General features: G+C 36.1%; 1 protein-coding gene across 18 annotated transcripts in view; it reads right to left on the bottom strand.

Annotated features, from left to right (window-relative positions):
* The window catches only part of CREM (cAMP responsive element modulator), a 74334-nt gene that overhangs the window by 20401 nt on the left and 32435 nt on the right, over positions 1-21498 (bottom strand). For 5 of the 18 annotated variants that reach the window (XM_036084097.2, XM_036084100.2, XM_036084096.2 and 2 more), the window contains exons 4-7: positions 15675-15821; positions 12420-12517; positions 12130-12272; positions 4106-4294 (exon numbers count right to left, since the gene is read on the bottom strand). In XM_036084097.2, coding sequence (XP_035939990.1) covers positions 4106-4294; positions 12130-12272; positions 12420-12517; positions 15675-15821 — 577 coding nt within the window. The remainder of the gene's footprint in view (positions 1-4105; positions 4295-12129; positions 12273-12419; positions 12518-15674; positions 15822-21498) is intronic. The other 13 variants (XM_036084114.2, XM_036084116.2, XM_036084112.2 and 10 more) reach the window with 3 other exon arrangements.

Raw genomic sequence — 21498 nt, 5'->3', positions numbered from 1 at the left:
GGGAGTGGGAGAGGGAGAAGCAGGCTTCCCACGGAGCAGGGAACCCGATGTGGGGCTCGATCCCAGGACTCTGGGATCATGACCTGAGCCGAAGGCAGACGCTTAACGACCGAGCCACCCAGGCGCCCCAAGACATTTGTTTTTAAGAAATATTAGTAGTTCCCAGAATCACTAAGAGGGATGAAGAAAGGGAGCCTGAACTTTCAGGAACAATTCTCAAAAAACCAGGCCCAGAAGGGATCTGCCACCTCTGGCATGATTAGGAAGATCAGAAAACTTCTCCACAACTACCAACATCAGGGCAGCGACCTGGCAGAGGGGATGACACGTCGGAGGGGATGGCAGCTGAAGTAGGATCGGACAGCAGGAGTGGAGAGGAGTGGAAGGATGAGTGGTTTAGCTGGGAGGAAGAAGGGATGACACACAGGTTTCTAGCCTGAAGCAACAGGTTGGACAGGAGTCCATTACTGAAACAGGGCAAACAAAAGGAGAACTAGGGTGGGGAAAATGGATGTGACTTTGGACTTTGGACTTAGAGAGTCAAGAGATGTGCGTGGGACCTCTAAGTAGCTAGCTGGAGTCAGGGGCATGGTCACAGTGCACAGGCGCCATGGGCAGGGATGAGGTCATCCGGGGAGAGTGCTCCAGTCAGAAGGAAGAGGGCCCAGGACGCAATCTTGACAAACACCAACTAACACTGAAGAGATGAGCAGAGGAAGATTAGACCAACCAAGGAAAGAGATGTAGGAGAGAGAGAAGAAAACTGGTAAGAATACAGTATCATGATGGGAAGTGAAGGAAGCAGAAGTCAATTAGTGTTAAATACTGCTGAGGGATCAATCAAGATAAGGACTGAACTCACAGAGAAATCACTGTGACCTGTGAACGGAATGACAGGATGGAAAGTGATAAGAGTAAGTAACACAAGAATGCCAACTGACCCTCTTTAACATAGAAATAGAACTCCTACCCACCATTATTTTAAGGAGAAGAGAAAAGGAAAGGAAAAGAAAAGGCAAGGAAAGGGAAAGATTAAAAGAATACACAAGGAATCAAGATTGGAAGGGAAAAAACAAACACCTTACTTGTATTTGATATAAACATTCACTTACCAACCCAGATAGATTCACAAAGAATGAGCACATTATTAGAAGTAATTTCAGCTTGGCAAGATGAAAAAATAAAAAACTTTTTAACAAGTCAGTAATATTTCTCTACAGCAGCAGAGACTAGGAAATGCATCGTTCATAACAGCAACAAAAACCTTCAAGCATTTAAGAACTAACTTAACAAGGAATATAAAAGACTTCCACAGAGAAAACTTTATAAACTGTTAAAAAGTTCAAATAAGATCTAAATAAATGAGACATCCTATGCTTTGGAACAGGTCAATTTAACATTATAAATACCTCAGTTCTTCCTCACCCCTGTACACTGTTTGTAGGAATGTAAATCGGTGCAACCACAATAGCAAACAGTATGGAGGTTCCTCAATAAATTAAAAATAGAACTACCCTATGATTCAGCAATCGCACTACTGGGTATTTATCCAAAAAAACCCAGAAACACTAATTGAAAAGATATATGCATCCCCGTGTTCCCTGCAGCATTATTTACAATAGCCAAGATATGGAAGCAACCGGAGTGTCCACTGCTAGATGAATGGATAAAGAAAATGCAGTGTGTACACACGCACACACAAACACACATAATTATTATTATACCATAAAAAAGAAGGAAATCTTGCCATTTGTGACAACATGGATGGAACTTGCGGGTATTATGCTAAGTGAAGTGAGTCAGAGAAAAGACAAATACCGTATGATCGTACTTACAAGTGGAATCAACAATGAAAACCCCGGGACTCAGGGATACAGAGAACAGATAGGTGGCTGCCAGAGATGGGGAGGGGGGTGCTGGCAGGGAGGGGGTGTACAAATGGAAAATGGGTGGTGATTAAAGGTACAAAATTCCAGTTATAAAATAAGTCCTGGGGATGTGATGCACAGCATGGTGGCTGTAGTTAATAATGCTGTGCTGTTTGAAAGTTGCTGAGAGACTTAAGTCTTAAAAGTTCTCGTCACAAGAAAAAACCAATCTGTAACAAAGTGGTGGTGGATGTTAACTAGACTTACTGATTTATTGTGGTGATCACTTATCGCGTCTCAACAAATGTCAAAGCATTATGTTGTACACTTGAAACTAATTGTCATATGCCAATTATATCTCAATTTTAAAAAAGACTTCAGTTTCCCCTAAATTAATCAATACATTAAATTCAACCTCATTGGTTTTACTACTATATTTTTATTATTTAGAAACTCAAATTTATTCTAAATGCATACTGAAGAATAATGGCTCACATAAGCTATATCAGCACTAAAAGAATTTTTTTTTTTTTTAAAGATAAAAAGGGAAACTTTTCCTGTGACATAACAAACCAGTATGGTACTGGCATATAGAAAAGGAGACCAATATCAGGTGCCTAGGTGGCTCAGTCAGTTAAGTGTCCCATTCTTGGTTTCAGCTCAGATCATGATCTCAGGGTCGTGGGATCGAGCACAGCATAGAGTCTACTTAAGACTCTCTCTCCCTCTGCCCCTCCCTCCCGCTCTCTCTCTAAAATAAATACGTAAATCTTTAAAAAAAAAAAAAAAAGAAAGAAAGAAAGAAAGAAAAGGAAACCAATAGTACAGAATAGAGAGTTCTGAGACAGATCCAAGTGTATATGAGAACCTACTGTATAATTAAGATTGCCCCATAAATTAATGGGGAAGGACAAACCATGTGTAGGGGAAAACTGGCTCCATATATGGAGAAAAATGAAAATGAATTCCACCTAATACTATATACAGAGGTGAAACTCAGGTGGACTAAGGACAAAAATGTGAAAGGTAAAACTATAAAGCTAATATAATTATTATAGAAAAGTATCTTTGTGACTTATAGAAGAAAAAGAGTTCCTAAATAAAATCCCACAAGCACAAAACTCATTAGCCTATTATCTATGCAAAACATAAAAAAATTTTAAAGCTCTTCTGGTGAAAGTATCAGGTTTTTATATGGAAAATCCATATAAAAAAGATAAACTAGAAGAAATGATGATTCTTTATGGTTATTTATTTAGACATAGAGGGTTCATGAGAATCAGGGGAAATAAAGCAGGTGGCTTTGGCTTTACAATTAAAAGAAAACAAAGTATTAGGTAAGTACCATGAATTTGTTCTACTCCATATATGGAGTGGAACCACCACCCAGTTCTTCATATTTTTATTATAGTTCACATTAACCCCCAAAATCCTAAGAGTAAAGCTAATTATCAAGAGATCCTTCAACCAGAATCTGCTTTTTTCCATACTTGCAAGACTTTCAAACCAAAAGAACGAATATTACTCCCTTTAAAATTAGTGCTACATCAAATACTAACTCCTAAGCAAATGCTAAGAGGAATAGAGTTAAATAAAAACATAGGATTTTTGCAAGCTGTATTAAACACATTATAGTTATTATAAGCAAAACTGAATGAAATGAAAATAACGTATAACTTGAATTTAATTAAAATCTTAGGTTACCCTAAAAGCTTAGGGTTACATCCCAAATGTTTTATTTTACCACTTCCATATGAAGTAGAATGGGTACCTGACATTTAAATATACTAGAACAGTCTAGAGAAAAAAATATCAGCATTTGTTTTGGAATGAAATGTCTAGAAATTAGACTTGAGCATAACATTTGGGGAAAATCCCCAATTCAGTGCACCACGCATTGAATATTTAACTCTTCGTACACTAGGTAATAAAAATTATGTATCAGGTACAACATTTATAGCCCCCAAATGAAGATTATTTACTTAATTAAAAAATTCATTCACGTGTCCCATGTCTTTTTTCCCATCATGCTATTCAGAATGGAACCTTTCTTTAGAGCCAAAAAAACCTGCTAAAAAGTGAAAATCATATAATTTAACGTGTTGTTGAATGTACTAAAATAAGTGCCCCCCCAAATCTGCCACCTGTATTATTTCAGAAAACTATAAAGTCACCACTAACTGGTGTGATACAGGGACGCACAGGTATTCTAAATGTATGAGATTAATAAGATATACCTTGAACAACAACCTGGCTGCCTGGGACAAAGAACTGCTGTGTGCCATCAGCTGACTGTGCTGCGTACTGTACAATCGTAGCACCTGGCGGAGGAGCTCCTGAATTTGTCATTGTTAATGCCTGCAGTCCCTGAACACCATCAGATCCTGGGTTAGAAATCTGGATTGCTCCACCTTGGGCTATAGCAACTTAACAGAAAAAGAAAAGAAATATTAGAGAATTTCAAGATTCACTTGTAATAATCCCAGATTGGAAGAACACACTGTGGCTCTGTTAATTACCAACTGTCAGTTTACCCTTATTTCTCTAGGCTGAATTGATAAGGAGATCCTTCTTCATAGGACAACACTCTGAAAAAGCTCATAAACACTTGAAAATATCTTATATTCAGAATTATTTGAAATACATAGAACCCATGGAGTTTGCCTCCTCCCTAGTATCCATCCAGCTAAATTATTGAAGAGGAAGAGTGGAGATGAAGACAGGGAGGAAGACCAGCTTCTTGGTTTTCTCCATTCTCTCAGATGTTTCTAGTTATAGCTAAATAGCATTCTTCTAACATTTAAAAAGCAGTCAGTAAAATTCCATCGAGCATCACAATTACCATGAATTTATACCTTCATTCAGCTAACTAATTTATCATCAAAAGAAAGTAGCTCTTAATGGAATATATATTACTATACATTTTGGTTTTAAAGCCTAAGTCTACAAAACTGTAACCTTTACCATTTTGACTATGTCAGGAGAATCCTGAAATATACAACGTTAAGTTGCAAAGGATCTTAAAATATAACTATTGAAAGAATTTGTGCTACAATATTTACCTCTACCAAGTGTCTTGAATAACTGCAGCTCATGGCAACAAATAGAAGGCAAACTTCCTCTAAACACTGAGACTTGCCAGTCATGTTTAAAAGTTAACATATTAACTAAAAGTTTCCAAAAAACAACTGATCAAATGTTTTGTTTTTAAATTTCACTCTAATAGACAAATAAGCAGTTTAAAATATCTGAGAGTTCTGTATACTTTAACATAAATATTATGACTCTATGGTTTAAGTGGAACCAAAGGCTTTGCTTTCAAAAAAAAAATCACATATAAACTAGCTCATTAGATTTACAATGAAGATAACAACACATCAGAATAACACAACACATATAAATCAACGTAAATGCCTTACAGGAGTGTTACATAGTGTGTCAAAATGTATGTTGAATATTTCCAACATATTCCCTAACGTTTTCAACAGTATCGAAGTAAAGGTCTATTTAGGTGGAACACCTGATTGTACAAACCTGTCCAAACTACTCGGAGAGAGTAACAATAAATCTTTAGTTCCTTGACCTGAGGCCTAACACAGAAAGATGCGTTAAGCATTTTGAAAAAGATTTCTGCAAGATGCATTCTGTGTTTTTGTTCTTTGACAGGCCACCATTAGGACAGAATTGACAGAAACTTAAGAATCAGTTACAGAATATCAAGGATGCTGAGGCTGAAAAATTTATGTAATATCACTTGCTTTATCTGGCTCACGTAGAGCATCACATTCTGTACAGATTTTAAAAAACAAGATTTCAAGGGTCTCAGGATTCACCCTTTATAACAAAAGGGTTTGGGAAGAAACCAAACTATGTCTACTTTCTTAAAAGAGGAGTATGAAAGAGAAGAGATATTGCTTCCTCAGATCTTCATGACTGGACATGAATGTATTTCATATGTTATCATTTATCTGAATGTGTTTTCAGCTGATAATTAGTTTGGTGTTATAGAAATAGTGCTTTCGAAGCAGACACAGGCAGTGTAACCACAATATGGAAGAAGCACAAAGCCTAGCATGTAGTAGGCACTCAGTAAATGATGAATGAATGGCTATCATTTCCTCAAGATAGACTACACCATAAACAACTTAAGCCACTTGTGAATCTAGAAGAGTTAAATAAAATACGGCTTCAAATTCTAATTACAGAACTTAATTTTCAATGCCAATACATTTAACAAGCTTTGGGACTGGTAAAAAATCTAATGTGAGAGTAGTTGCTGCCTAGGGTAAGAACATGAAATAGGTAGATAACAAAGACCCTTACTTTTTTTTCTTTTCATATTTCTTTTTTTCCACCCTTTATTTTTTTCAATAATGTTTCCTCATAGTTCCAACCAAACTTCTTTGCTTTCACACACACTGTGAAAAGCTGATATATAAAGAATCTGTTCCTCTCATCATTTTATTTTCTGGTCAAGTCATTATATAATTAGTGGAAAACAAAAGCTAAACACACACACACACACACACACACACACACACACATAAGCTAGCTCTAGGGGAAAACATTTCTACTGATAAGTCTTGCACTTTAACCTCGCTTTTATTTTTTATACCAAAGGCACTTTTGATTTTGGCATTATCAAATGACAGAGGACCTTCCCATTCAAAATATTACCTCTCATTTGACAATAAACAAGATTTCCCAATGCTTCAGGATACTAGAATTAGGTCTTGTGTATGTGTGTGTGTGTGTGTGTGTGTGTGTATTCAAGATTTGAAGAGGAAACTTTTCAGGTTACAAAATATTCAAGGATAGCAAAATATGTGTTTTCAGTAAACACATATCAAGATAAATTAAATAGTGGGAAAAATTAAGATGAAATTAACTGAATGAATTTAGTCACATCTTTTGTTTTACTTATTTTTTTTAAACTTATGGAAATTTGCTAGCAAACATAAAAGTAGAAAGAATTTTGTGTCACCTATTTTCCTTGCCCACACATCCCCAGCCTTTATTTTTTTTTTGGTCTGGAGTATTTCAAAACAAATCCCAGATATCATATCTGGCTAATCATTTTTAAATAAAATGATTGGCCCATATGAAGGCCATTAGTAGCCAATGAAGATAAAATACCTTTGTATTTCCTACCAATTTTACTTTGGGGACCTACGCTTTATTAATGATTTCTTAGACTGACACTTGCAACTGAGGCATAAAAGCTTATACCTATGGCCTCACTGCTGATCACCATGAAGAGTCCACACTGGTCTATGAAGACTGATTGGGACTCAAACACAAGTAAAAGTGTTTTTATTTTAGATTATATACATACTGATTTTCCTCTTTTAAGTAATCCTTAATAACATTAGTTTGATAAAATAATCTAAATTGAATTAAAATTGAACAGCTAGATTATATAATCAATTAAATTCTACTTCAACACCCATTATTAATAGATTCAAGCCTGCTAGTATGTTACTGCTCATAATAATGGTGGGTAGAGGTTAGGCTCTGTTGTCCTAGTTGTTCTGGGAGTTAGCTTTTTTTTTCCCTCTCAAGTCTCAGGTAAGCTATTCCCCATAACTAAGTAGGTCACTCTATACCCACAAGTTGAATGTTGGACATACTGACCTTACATTAACAGTTTGTCTAGATAGAGTGTAAATCACTAATTTACTAAGTATTTTTCTACTAAGTTGGTTTCAGTGGTTACACAAATGTCTCTATATACATCCTTATATAGTCATGGTATTTACTTCCGAATCAATATTAACCCAAGTATGGTTTCTCCATCCCCAACTTACCATACACCACAGTAACCAGGATGACATATCAACTAGTGTAGGCAATAAATTCTTTAAAAATTCCTAGTTCACAAAACTGTATTTAAAAAATCTGTTACTTCTACTCATTGCCATTGAGCACTCCTCTCCCAGAGCTATTAATATCATAGAAATAAGAAAATATTATGTGCGGGATGAAAATTCGAGAATTTTGGCAAAAAAATCTGTTTTAATTAAAAAAGCAGTATTTTAAAGTTTTGTATGATCAATAAAGAAAGAAGAAGAGAAAGATAAGGGTGGAAAACTAAAAAAAACAAAAAAAACAAAGAAAAGAGTTCATGACCAAATGGGGAAGGAGTAGAATTTATTTAAATTAAGATTTCATCTGACTTTTCGTTTGATACTAACATCTTTGTAATCCTAACCCTGTATATATGAGCTAATTCAAACACATAAACATATGTTTAATTATAATTTAAAACCATCTTTATTCCAAATTACAAAAAAAATTCATAAATAAAACTTCACTGAATTAACTTTATAAAGAACAGCAGACCTTATGCCAGTGAATTCTCAAATTTAAATTTAAAAAAGTGAGCGCGGAACAGAACCTGTGAGTACCTGTACCTTAAAAACCAAGAGGTTCATACAGCTGAAGAGAGACTAAAATAACCTCGTGCTATAACAAGAATAGCAACACCAAGATTAAAAAGCCAGATTTACATTAAGCAGATACCTTCTATGTTTGCTTTGAAAGTTACCTTGGGAGAATGTAAGCAAAGTCACTACTAAGAGTTATAAATGCAACTGCATTTACTTTAGAATGTGTACACCTATCATGCAAATTCCTTTTATGGTGTTTATTCATAGCAGTCTCCTGAGAATTCTGAATTCTTTAAGTAGCCCACAAAGTTCACATAGATCTCTTTCTATAATGGTGGATTTTGGATTGACCCACTTACCTTTAGTGTATAAGAATTCCAGTAAAGATGGGTTAACAGAGACTCATTCTAACAAGGTTCCTAGTAAAATAAAGTAGGGACAAGCAAAGATACAAGGGACATTTAGAAAATAAATAATCTTGGGGATAGTCCTTAATTGGAAGGGAAGAGGTCAGATATAGCAGAGTGATGGACAAAAAAAAAAAAAAGACTTTGTCTTTAGAGAAAACTTAATGAATTAGGAAACTGCAAACATTTAAATTTCTTTAGTTACTTTTACTATGTTTATGAAATTCATCCCCATTTAATGCAGATCTTAAATGTCTCATGCAACAAGTAACATTCTTTGCTAATTCTGAGATTATCTGAACTGCTATCTTTCAGAAATATTCTCTTGAGACAAAACAAATTTTCTTTGGCCAGAATTACTTAATTGGCTTACAGCAAACCTATCACTAAGATCTGTACTTCCAGTAAAGATTTTGCAAGTATAGCTGATTTTCTTGGTGTTGCAATAATGAATCCCTGTCTGTTTAGAGTTATTTTTACTATTCCCAGGGAGTAGACTATTCTAACGTTCACTTCTTAGTTTCTGTGATTAAAAAAATAAGTTGAAAAAATAAGGCCAACTTCTGTCAAATATCTAACTTTTGACTATTAAAAATATAACTGATTGTATATGAGAAAGCCTGAGTACGCTCATTTTTATTTTATTTCTTCAACCTTGACACACACAGTCCTTTAGTTCTTTTGTTTTTAACTCCAACTACCTCACTATACTAAATTAAAAATAAGTAATCTAAAATAATAATCTTTGAAAAAAAAAAAAGCAAAGCCTAGGGGAAAGTCATCCATAAATAAAAGTTGAAGAAAGAATTAACCTACAAAAACACATTTTACAGTAAAAGGTTATGAGAGGGTCTCAAAAACAGATACATGCAAATAACCCAGAATAATCTCCAGAAATTCTAGTAAAATAAAAGTCTAAAAACCGAAAGACACCAGTAATTATTTCATTTTTTAGATATCCAGGAACAACATTAAAGCATTAATATCTGTTAAGATTCCTACTAAGAAATCTGATTAATGAAAATGGATCTTGTGTATGTGTAAATATACATTTACCCTCCAATCAAAGTAAATGTCTTTTAAACACTTTTAATGTTAGTATTCACCTCTCAGAAGAAAGAATTATCAACATAAGCGTCACTAAACGTCTAAGAGATGCATTTTTAGCAAAGGCAGTTATCACTTTTCATGAAGCAATAAAAATGGCAATTTCTACCTGCAGAGAGCACATACAGAATAATCACAACTTTTAATACCTGCCAGGATCATATTGTATGGGTCTAAATTAAGAAACCTCAATAAGAGACAGTCCATGACCTCTAATGTGGCAAACAGATAAACATCTAACTTCTAAACTTTCGATTTGCTGTTCTCAACCGTAACTCCTGACTCTACTCCGACCACCCTGCACCCACAGTGATGTCAGTCTCCTGCCAGGCCCCTGCTGCAAGTGCATGTACTCAGAGCACAAGAAATACAGGCTTTGCTGCTACCTGGAGGGAAAGTTCACATACGAGACACTGCCTTACATTTCTGTTTTGTGTCAAAAGTAGCATGTCTGTTTTCTACCACTTTTGCCTATTATTTCCTTTTGTCCTCACACTAACCCCAGAGTTTGGCAATTTTAGTATTATTCCCACTTCAAAGACCCTGAGATGGGAAAATAAAGCTTCTCTATCTGATCCAGTTAGTGAATGGCAGGACCCGGAGCCTTCCCCACATCACCTCTAGCTTCAACGTTCTCTCAACCCAGTGTTTTCACAATTTCAAAATTTCAGCTAATAACCTAGGCAAAATAACCTACAGCATCCCCTTCCATATCACTTGTACAGAGATCACCACTTCTATAAATTCCTAAGCAGTGTTGGGATATGCCAAAGAAATGTTTAAGATGAAAGCATCTTAGGTCACCCCCCAAATTTTAACGTGTCTTAGCATTATTTCATCAGTAATTTCCAACCTCTTCCCTATTATGCCACAAATAGAAAATGATAGTATGTGTACAGCCCACTGCTTAAGACCAGACCTGAACAACCAGGAGTTTCCAGCAGCTCCAAGCCCTGCCCAGCCACTCCAGGGAGTACAAGGAGCCCACACTCCTCTACCTCCGTGCTGCCGTGCAGAGGCCTGCCAGCTGGCAAACCCTGATTTACACCTCTAAAATTCCCACCATCTATTCCCACTGGGCCAGACAGAAAGGTATAGAAATCAGAGAAGTAAAAAAAAAAAAAAAAGAAAAATTACAGCAAAACCTCAAGATCTAACTCTTTACAGAGACAGTGGGGAGTTTCCTTTTGCTAACATTGACTTTGGGACATGCCCACTGAGCACCCCATAGAGGCTGTGGACAAATTATACCCCAGTTCTGCTAGGTATCATGGTAGGAGCTACCTGAAGAGCCAGAATTGCCAAATGAGAATTCGTTTAATACTGCAAATCTACCACCACCAAAATAAAAAACTCTAAAAAACTAACAACTATATAAGATCTTCCCATACATTTAAAGAGTATCCTTTGCTTTAACAGCCACATCTTAAAGACTTGAGAGTTTTTCTAGGTATTACTATTTTTTAAATAAGGGAAAACAGAAAACATACCTAAAATCTTACCATCATATTTAAACCAACATAGTATCTAATACCACACATATTCCATTATCTAAGTAGTTTTTTTTTTTAATCTTTTTTGTCCTTTTTCTGGCTTTTCTTCCCTCTTTTTGCTTTTCTTCCTAGCTCTTGTTTTTTACTAAAGCATTTTTATGTATATCAAATGTACTTGATTTGAGAAAAAAAATCAGTGCTTTAATTAGAGTAAAAAGCACAGGATTAACAGCCCATTAAAATGCACAAGACTAAATGTGAACGTATCTGTTTATTTACAGCTTTTGATGTTTAAAATTTCAAATAAAATGATCTGTCCAATTGCTGTAGCTTTAAAAAATAAATCATTTTTCCATTCTCTTCTAGAAAAAGCTGCAGCACAAATTAACAAAGAGTAGTGAAAACATAATTACATTTAAAACATAATTTAGGAAACATTATGTACCTCTTTCAGATTAGTAAGCATAATATGTAATTGTTGGTAACAAAAGCCAACAAGAATGAAATACAGACATTTATATCTTATGTTTGCATGCATCTTATAAAGACAACAAAAAACAGTAAGTTTTAAATTTTTACCAGACATGAATATAAACATATGAATAGGCAAAGCCTCCCTTTATTTTTACCCAAAATTTTTCTTCTATGTTCAGTAAAATATTTTTACTTTTCAAAAGTATATGACAGCTGTCAGTACAAATCTCTCACTTCTTTAACATGTACTTTTCATTCTATGATACACACAGTTTAGATATTGCGATGCATTTTAAAATGGAACAATTGAATGCCAAACCCAAGTTGCTTCAATGTAACTAGAGAAGACTTAAAGCTAGCACTGTATCATAGCGAATTGCAGCATACATACTGTATTGCCCCGTGCTAGTCTGATATATGCTAGTCGGTACTGCCATGGTAGCGATGTTAGGTGGTGTTCCTTCTTCCTCTGGTTTTTCTTCTTCAATCTTGGGAACACCAGGCACATCAGAGGAAAGTTCATTCAGTATTTTTCTAAAACATAATTTGACAACAGAAATAATCAAGATATATGAATGAGATTTAAGACAGAAAAGCTATAATGGAAGAACTGGTTTGATACATAATCATTCTCTCTTTTTGGAAAAGGTATCATTATAGTAGGAAACTTAAATAACTTACCTATAAGAGGGTCTTCGTGAAAGGATTTCTCTACGTTTATGAGAATCAATTACACCTTCTGATTCTGCAGACTCATCTGTCTCTGCAATTGTTGCTACCTACAATACAAGAGTTTCTGAAATGCATCATAAAATATATGATCTCCTTCATTCAAAAAACGGTGCTTAAGGGTCTAGGTGTGCAGCACGAAGCCGGGTGCTGGGAAAGTGCCCAGCAGCAGAACACACTGCACCTGCACTACTGCAGCTCACACCTGGCTTAGCAGAGGGGGCCAAGACGCCCACACGTCAGCTGCAGAGCAGGTATGTGTGGCAGGAATGGTTCGGATAATAAATACCACAGAAAGGCAAATGAAAGTGGTTGGCATGGCAGGTGAAGCTTCACAGGAAAGGACTACCCACATGTAAGATACCTAAGACTTAAGATCCCTACCCTAAACCTACTCTTAGAAATCCAGCGGGGATTGAGTGAGCTAGTGACAGAGGCAGAAAAAAGCATCTCAACCTCACTACCCTCTTCACAATACCTCAGCTGACTTGAGCTGGGTCTTCAAACTAGACATTAGATAGGTTCAAAGAAGCAAACAAGTAACCAAGCCTGATTAAAGTTAGGATTTATAGGACAAGAATTAGGGTGGGGCTTGATGCTGGTTAAGTCTTGAAGGTCAAAATAAGGAATTTCTCCTTAAAAGAAAGATCAGAGTTTTAAGCATGATTTCATTTTTCGAGTCACATAATAATCACAGGATTTCTTTCTTTTTTTTTTTTAATCACAGGATTTCAAGGAAAAGTCTGAAAACTAAAATAATGAGTCTCTACAATAACATGATGGCTCTCAATATACTATGCCATTATCATTCAGGGCTTAGGGTAGTTCCGAGTTTATAAAACTCACTTAATATTACAATTACAGGAGAATTTGATTTGGGCAAAATAAAAAAAAAACCTTGTTTAAATGTCAACAATGCAAGCAGGAATATATACTTCTTGAAGCACACTGATGTACATAATGTTCACTTACACACAGTTTAGATATTGCAATACATTTTAAAATGGAACATAAGACCATGCATTTCTGGTCATGGACACCCTACACATAAGCACAGCCACCAATGAATAGAACTTAGAAAAAATGTTGCAATCAACAATCATGTATCACCTCCAAACATTTATCACTTTACACTGGGCTTTCACACACCTATCATAAACTCATAACAAACCCCCTATGTGAGGTAGGATACTATTTTACCCACTTCAGAAAGGTGAAAGCTGAAGTTCATGCAGACAGATTAAGTGACGACCATTGTTCAACAAGCAGGAATTCTAAGACAAGATCTACTGGCACTTACGTCTACAAAGATAATTAAATCACCTACTTAACAAAATCCAAAAAAGCCTACTGAATATAAGATAATACTTTCTTCCAATAGCAGCCAGAAATATCTAGAGCAGAAATATCTGCACCCCAATAAAAGTCATAATTCAAAAAGGAGAATGGAAGGATTTTCTTGTTCTATAATTAGGGTCAGAAAGAGAAACTCTTGGAATCAAGGATCATTATGGGAAAAAGAGACAATGCTAAGAATGATTCTTACTCTTTGGAAAAGATACCTGTGCAGCAAAGCTAACTAAGCTTTCAATGCATGTGGATTTATTACTTCAAGTATCAAGTTGCAACCTTATTCTGCAATAAACGGTAGCCAAATATACAAGGGACAAGACTGATTACATGTGCACACCCATGTTTTCCTCACCAATCTTTTTGTCATCAACTATGTTCAAATAATTTCAACATCTAAAGGATAATAACTGACCTAAAAAAGGAACAGAAATAAATTCAATAACCAAGAAAAGTATGCTTTGAAAAACGCATTCTTACGCCTATCAGAATGGCTAAAATCAACAACAGACAAAACAATAAATGTTTGTGAGGATGTGGAGAAAAAGGAACCCTGGTGCCCTGTTGGTGGGAATGCAAACTGGTGTGGTCACTCTGGAAAACAGTGTGGAGGTTCCTCAAAAACTGGAAAATAGAATTACCCTACAATCCAGCAATCACACTACTCGATATTTACCCAAAGAATATAAAAACACTAGTTAAAGGGATCCATGAACCCTTATGTTTATAGCAGCATTATTACAAGAGCCAAATTGTGGAAGCAGCCCAAGTGTCCATCAAGAGATGAATGGATAAAGATGTGGTCTATACAGACAATGGAATATTACTCAACCATAAAAAGAATGAAACCTTGCCATTTGCAACTACATGGATAGAGCTAGGGAGTATAATAATGGTAAGCTAAATACACCAGTCAGAGAAAGACAAATACCACATGATTTCACTCATGTAGAATTTATGAAACAAAACAAGCAAAGGGGAAAAAAAATAGAGAGAGACAAACCAAGAAAGAGACTCTTAACTATGGAGAACAACTGATGGTTACCAGAGGGGAGGTAGGTGGGGAGATGGGTGACATAGGTGATGGGGATGAAGGAGTGCACTTGCTGTGATGAGCACCAGGTGCTGTATGGAAGTGCTGAATCACTATATTGTACACCTGAAACTAATATTACACTGTGTGTTAACTAACTGGAATTAAAATAAAAACTTTAAAAAATTCATACTTAATTTACATCTATTGATGCAAAAAAAATGTTTTAGCTTCAAGAAATGTTAAGGATTTGTGATCAACTCTGATAATAATAAATTTAAAAACATATCTCTGGATCACAACCATAATAATCATGTCTACAAAAACCAAGGTTTTATCTGAGAGGGGCTGGTGATGTAGAAGCATAATGCCAAGGTAACAATAATACCCTATGTTTCCTACAAGTTACAGATATTGAATTAAAAATAAACTTCCACCTACTTACTAATGTATTTATGAAAACAGTAATCTTTATATGCTGTGTTTATCAGACATCTTCAAAGAATCCTCAAAATATTTTTAAGCATCACTGGAGAGCTTAGCTAAATAAATCTGAGTCTAAGCACAGAGCAACGACTCAAAGAATTACTCATCTGGCAATTACTCATCCTGTAAATTAAGAGCTAACAAAACTGCAACTCTCCAGTCAAATCTATGTATCTAGCAGGGCACAATGCACTTCACATGGGAAAAGGAAATTCCTCCAAATTTCTGATAAAAAGACTTAAGCATACACAAAGGAAAAGATGATAAATTAATAAAAGGAAAAAAAAACAACAACCCTGAAGAAAGTCAAGAACAAATCACCCAGGAAGGCAGCTGACCTGAACAGTCTGTATCTGTGGTGACTGAATAACCGATGGCTGTGGTGTCTGAATTACTCCCTGGACATGTACAGTCTGGCCCGAAGGTAACTGTACTAGAGTTACAGCGGGGGAGCCTCTTCCGGTGCCTGATCCAGCTACAGAAACCTGCAAAAATGATCACCACTGAGGATTAAGGCTGGCTCATTTTCTGTTTTGTTTTGTAAAAGAAATACCATTCACTATTACGACGGGCCATTTTTTCCTTTCTTTCTCCTGCTTCTAAGAAATGACAGGCACACTGGGCTACTTACCATTAGGAGGTGGTTACTGTCCTGGAACAGTCATTCTCTGATGTGATAGATATTAAAGAACCCATGCTCCTCACTTTCGGTTCCCATGCTTCGATGGCTAAGAATGCTCCAAGCACAAAGTTCTAAAGCAGTTAAACTACCTCACTACGACCTCACGACTATTAACAGTGAATCCTTATTTAGGCCAGAGTATAAACTACCCTCTCCAACTTCCTGAGAGAAATTGGAGACAGAACTTAAATATGGTGAATTATTTTTTAATAAATGAAACGTTCGAAATAGGATATTCTGGTATTACTCCAGATGCAAGCTAATGCCTTGTCTTTTATACTAATGAAAATCACAGTTACTTTTATGCCCCCATAATCACAAAAAAGGCACAGGCCAGAGGAATTCCAAGGACTTCTCATGCCCTTAATGTGTCTAATCCAGAGAAAATGCATGCCTTAGATCTGGGATGTCCCTCTTACAGCTTTCCTCCCCGCTACCTCCAGCATCTCAAGAAAGGGCCAAAACCATCCCTTAGCTTGTACAAAGTACAACCATCTCCCAGTACCCCTGAGCGCTTTCAACAGAGATCCCTACCAGCAAAACACCGTACTTCAACCCCCTGGATTCAAAACCTGCCAAGTTTGCTAATTAGTCAACAACGCAACCCTATAGGCAGGCCAGTGTAATCTTAGAAACGCTTCATTTTACTGTTTCACTCACTATTCATTATGACTTACTCAAGAGTCAAAGACTTGGGAAATGAAATAAGTGAAATAAGCTACCAGTTTCTACCATGAATGGTAGTAGAACCACAAGCTCTAAAACAAACTTTGAAGGAAGCCTCTGTATAGAGCCTCACTTTAAGAAACACCAATGATTTCCAATCTACTTATACTTTAAAATAATTATTAAAAACTGGGCTTATAACAAATAATTATAAGATTTACTTATAAGATCATTTCCTTAGAAAACAAGCTTCTTTGGTAATCCAAAAGTAAAAATCTTTCATCCATACAAGAGAACCTGTGTGATGAGCATTGTACTAGGTGCACTAGGGTAGAAAGTAAAATTGATAAAACTAACACCTAAGAAACAATAGCACATCAAGCATTATAGAACGAATTGCTCCATTGTACAGGCCATGAAAGTCATGGGAGTACAGAACAGAAAGATCAGAATGAGTCTGAACAATAAGTACAGGCTTTGTGTAGAAGCCACAGCTTGAGCTAGGCCTGCATAATAGACAGAAAAGGGCAGAGACACCCAACATATATAGCCCAAGGGGCAAGTTCAGCCCACCTGCCCCTGGAGTATTATTGTCTACCTTAGATTTTAGGGAAAAGAAAAAGATTACACCATGGTAGAATACATTTAACAACCAGAAGTTTAAAAAACCCCAAACAACAACAACAACAAAAAACAATGGAAGGATTTATTGTAGAAACGACAAAGCAGCACAAAAGATAAATCTGTGTGAATAATAAAAAGGCACCCACCTCTTTGTGGACCAATTACCAAAAGGTACTCCTTCTGCCACACAAATAATTCTCAAACTTTTTAGTCTCTCAGGACACCTTTACACTCTTAAAAATTACTGATGACTCAAAGAGCTCTTGTTTATGTGATTTATATCCAGTCGGATGCCATAAATATTTAACAATCAGTGTTGGGGAAGGGAGAATCTTGATTCGAAACATTTGCTGATTTCTGTAATGTGACACTCTAACTATGGCAGATTTCAAGTTACCAACAGACACTGAACACAAAGTTGGAAAAAGATGCAGGCAATTGGCTCTCACAAGCCAGCTCCAGCATACCTGGTTATATGTATCAATATTTACCATATTAGAAATTAAAACTGAAAATTTTTTATACCTTAAAAATAATTCCACTACATGCTAACATAAATAGCATTTTATTAAAAATAATTACATTTTCCAAAACAAAAAAATTAGTGACCAGAGTATCAATGTTTTACTTTTTTATAAATTCTTTTAATGTCTGGTTTAATTGAAATCAGCTAAATTCTCATACCTACTCGTACACTGAATCTGTTGCAATATTTTAGTCGATAACGTGAAAGAAATCTGGACCTCACACGGATATATCATTGGAAAATGAAGACTATTACAATAGCTCTTTCCAAAAAACATGGATATTATTCTTTGTTACTACACCCAAACTCAACATGTGGTTGTTTCATAAAGATCAGTTGCAATGTGGAATCTGAAACCGTATGTTATATTAAAATCCATTGACCAGTCCTGCACTTTGAATGGATCCCATGCATGATTCTGTAACATCACACAGTAGTTATTCGGAAAATATTGGCTCACTGAATTAAAAGCAGATCTCCCAAATGCTGACATAGTTCATGATACTTTATCAGAAAACCTCATTCATTAAAATCAACATCAATCTCATCAGAATACTATAAATACTGAAAAGCTATCAAGCTCACAATGGCAGGTACAGGATTTCCAAAATTAAAAAACTCTCTAAAAGCTTGAATTTTATCATAGACAATAAACACTGTCAATTGTTTTCCTTGATGTGACAAGCTTACTTCATTTGCTTTTAAGAAAATGTTTTCCAAACACTCAAGTTTGAATAGCCATAGTTTGGCTATTGGCTATTCTTTAGAGAAAACCCAGCTAGTTCATTTCACCACTCAAACAATTACACAAGTGTTTTTCTTCAAGAACACTTTACTACACAGCAGAAATGCTTTCAGTAAACATACCAATTTCATAACACAGAATATGAAAACAACATGTACTCAAGGGCCAAGGTTTGATACAATTGGTAATATTTACCGCTTCATCGGGGTATTTTAAATGAAACTTCTTTTTTTTTTAACTGCAAGTGAATGGCAGTGTAGAATACAATCATTACTAGTATAGTCTGATGCCACTGACTTGATTCATGCTAAGGCACCAACAGCTTTACTCCCACCCTCTTCTGTTTTTAACCATCAGTGTAAATATCATTACAATGAAAAAGGAAAATAAATCTTAGCATTATTATGAAAACAGTTAGTCCTCCCAAACCTCCTGAAAGTCTCCTCAGAGTCTCCCCTAGGGTCCTGCACACCACATTTTGAAAACTGCTGCTCTATCCGAATGTAGCCCTCAGGCCCCGGCTCACAGCGTAAAGAACGGAGCATTGAAGCAGGCTGTGATTTCAACCACAGCACTGCAGCACAGCCAGAACCACCACATCCAAAATCCTGACAGAGAGCTCGTGAGTCAGAGACTGAGTGAAATAGAGTATGAATTATACCCAAGCGCACTCCCGGTATTACAGACTGGACCTGTGGATTGGGATGGTGGATAGTGCCCACATTCATCTTCTGTGCGGAAGTACCCCAGCTTGAAAGACATTAGATATTCTGAAGAACTGAACAACTCAAGAAAGATCTGTGAGGTTTTGGGCGCCTGGGTGGCTCAGTTGGTTAAGCAACTGCCTTCAGCTTGGGTCATGATCCTGGAGTCCCAGGATTGAGTCCCGCATTGGGCTCCCTGCTCGGCGGGCTCTGACCCTCCCCCCTCATGTGCTCTCTCTCTCACTCTCTCTCAAATAAATAAAATCTTAAAAAAAAAAAAAAAAAAGATCTGTGAGGTTTTGATAAATACAAATCATGCTTTAAGTTGCCTTAATTACCTTTCAAGTATAATTTTCAGGATTTTAAATTATTAAATAATCACTCTATCAAAATGGCTTAGTGTCAAGAATACCTGCTGTAGAAAAGGAGCTGGAGCCACTAATACAAAACTGTACTACCAGCATTCTGGAGATAAGTTGTAGGAATTCTATAACTACAGTGAAACTTCTCTATGTCCAAACTCTGGGCAGTGCAAAAGCTCATGAGACAACTCTTTTGTTAAACTGTGGAAAGACAGGCTGAGAACCTGCATAAATGACATACTCTAGAGAATTCAGATGTATCCTTAAAAAACAAAACAAAAACCCTTATATAGAGAGACATTCTATATCCAGACATTCTATTCTCACTGGTTTTGCCAAAGCTGGTGACTAGTATTAAAAAGCCCATCACTGTATTGGTAGAGTTAACAAGATGAACTTCACTGTTACTCATTAAAAAAAAAAAAAATTCATGAGGCTCCCTACCTTTAGCATCTCAGTATTATTATATTATTATACTGAGCACATGGGCCACAACGGAATCTACGGCATCCTTGAAGGAGGGTACCGTACACACATGGCATAGAAGGAACACTGGCAATGATTCAAGAACATGTGTGGAGGCTCCAAAGTCAAAAGTGGGTAAAGAAAGAAGCATCTTTTTGTTTTGTGTAAGGTGGCAGATTCAGTTTTAGGTAGGCTAGATTGAAAGCAATGGTAGGGTAACTAGATGGAAACGTTAATAAGCAAGGAGAATTATGTGACTGATGCTTTAGAGCTAGAAAACAAAGATCTGAGAAATACTAAGAAAGAACAATCTATTAAGAGTATTATAATTACTTTATTCCTAATGTGGAAATAGAATTCTAAAGCAGCTCTGGAAAAAGAAGAGAATAGTTTTTCCTAAAAGACGCTAGTATAGGGACACAAACAAAAATATGCATACTGCAGGCAGAAATAAAGAAATATTTCTGGGGCGCCTGGGTAGCTCAGTTGGTTAGGCATCTGCCTTCGACTCGGGTCGTGATCCCAGGGTCCTGGGATCAAGCCCCATGTCAGGCTCCCAGGGAGCCTGCTTCTCCCCCCCTTCTCCCCACTCGTGCTCTCTCTTTCTCACTATCTGTGTTGCTATCTCAGTCTCTCTCTCAAATAAATAAATAAAATCTTAAAAAAAAAATAAACATTTCTTATAAACATCAAATATTCATTCCAAGACTTAATATGCAAAAAATATCACAAAAACTGGTCATACTTATGAATTAGCTCATTCTTTCATTCTCTCAACAAATACTTATCAGGAGCCTGCTGTGTGGGCCAGTCTAGACAGTAGGGACATAGCAATGAACAAGAAAAGTTTCTGCTCTCCTCAATCAGAAGGAGACAGAAAATAGATGAAGACAAATACATCATTTTTGTTGGTGTTAAATTCTCAAAAGAAAAATGAAGCAAGGTAAGGAATCAGAGTTACAAGGCAGGGGTAGTGTGGAAGGAGGCTAATCAAAATATACCTGTTGTGGAAAGCTTCTCAGAGGAGGGAACGTTTGCATAAAAAGCCTGAATGAAGAGAAGGAGAAGGCCAGAGGAAGATCTATCAGTATATTCATCACTTTCTAACAATCATGTAGGCAGCTGCTCAAAAAAATAAATAAAATGGGTATATTTTATATTTTTTAATTTTTATGCCTCTTTTTATGAGACTCTAAAAGTGTGTAGAATGAACTCATAGTAGACATAATTTACCTTTTCTTCCAGATCCCCTGAATAATCCTCTTCTACAGGACGCCTGAAACATAGATTATGCTGATGCCACCACATCCACCACCAACTCCACTACAGACAGTAGTTAATCTGAAGTTAAGATGATGCAATTGACAGCCTTACTTGGCTTTGCAATT

The sequence above is a fragment of the Halichoerus grypus genome, chromosome 6, assembly GCF_964656455.1.
Source record: "Halichoerus grypus chromosome 6, mHalGry1.hap1.1, whole genome shotgun sequence".
NCBI lineage: Eukaryota > Metazoa > Chordata > Mammalia > Carnivora > Phocidae > Halichoerus > Halichoerus grypus.
The sequence above is the reverse complement of the archived record's forward strand: the minus strand, read 5'-3'. Positions and strand labels throughout refer to the sequence as shown.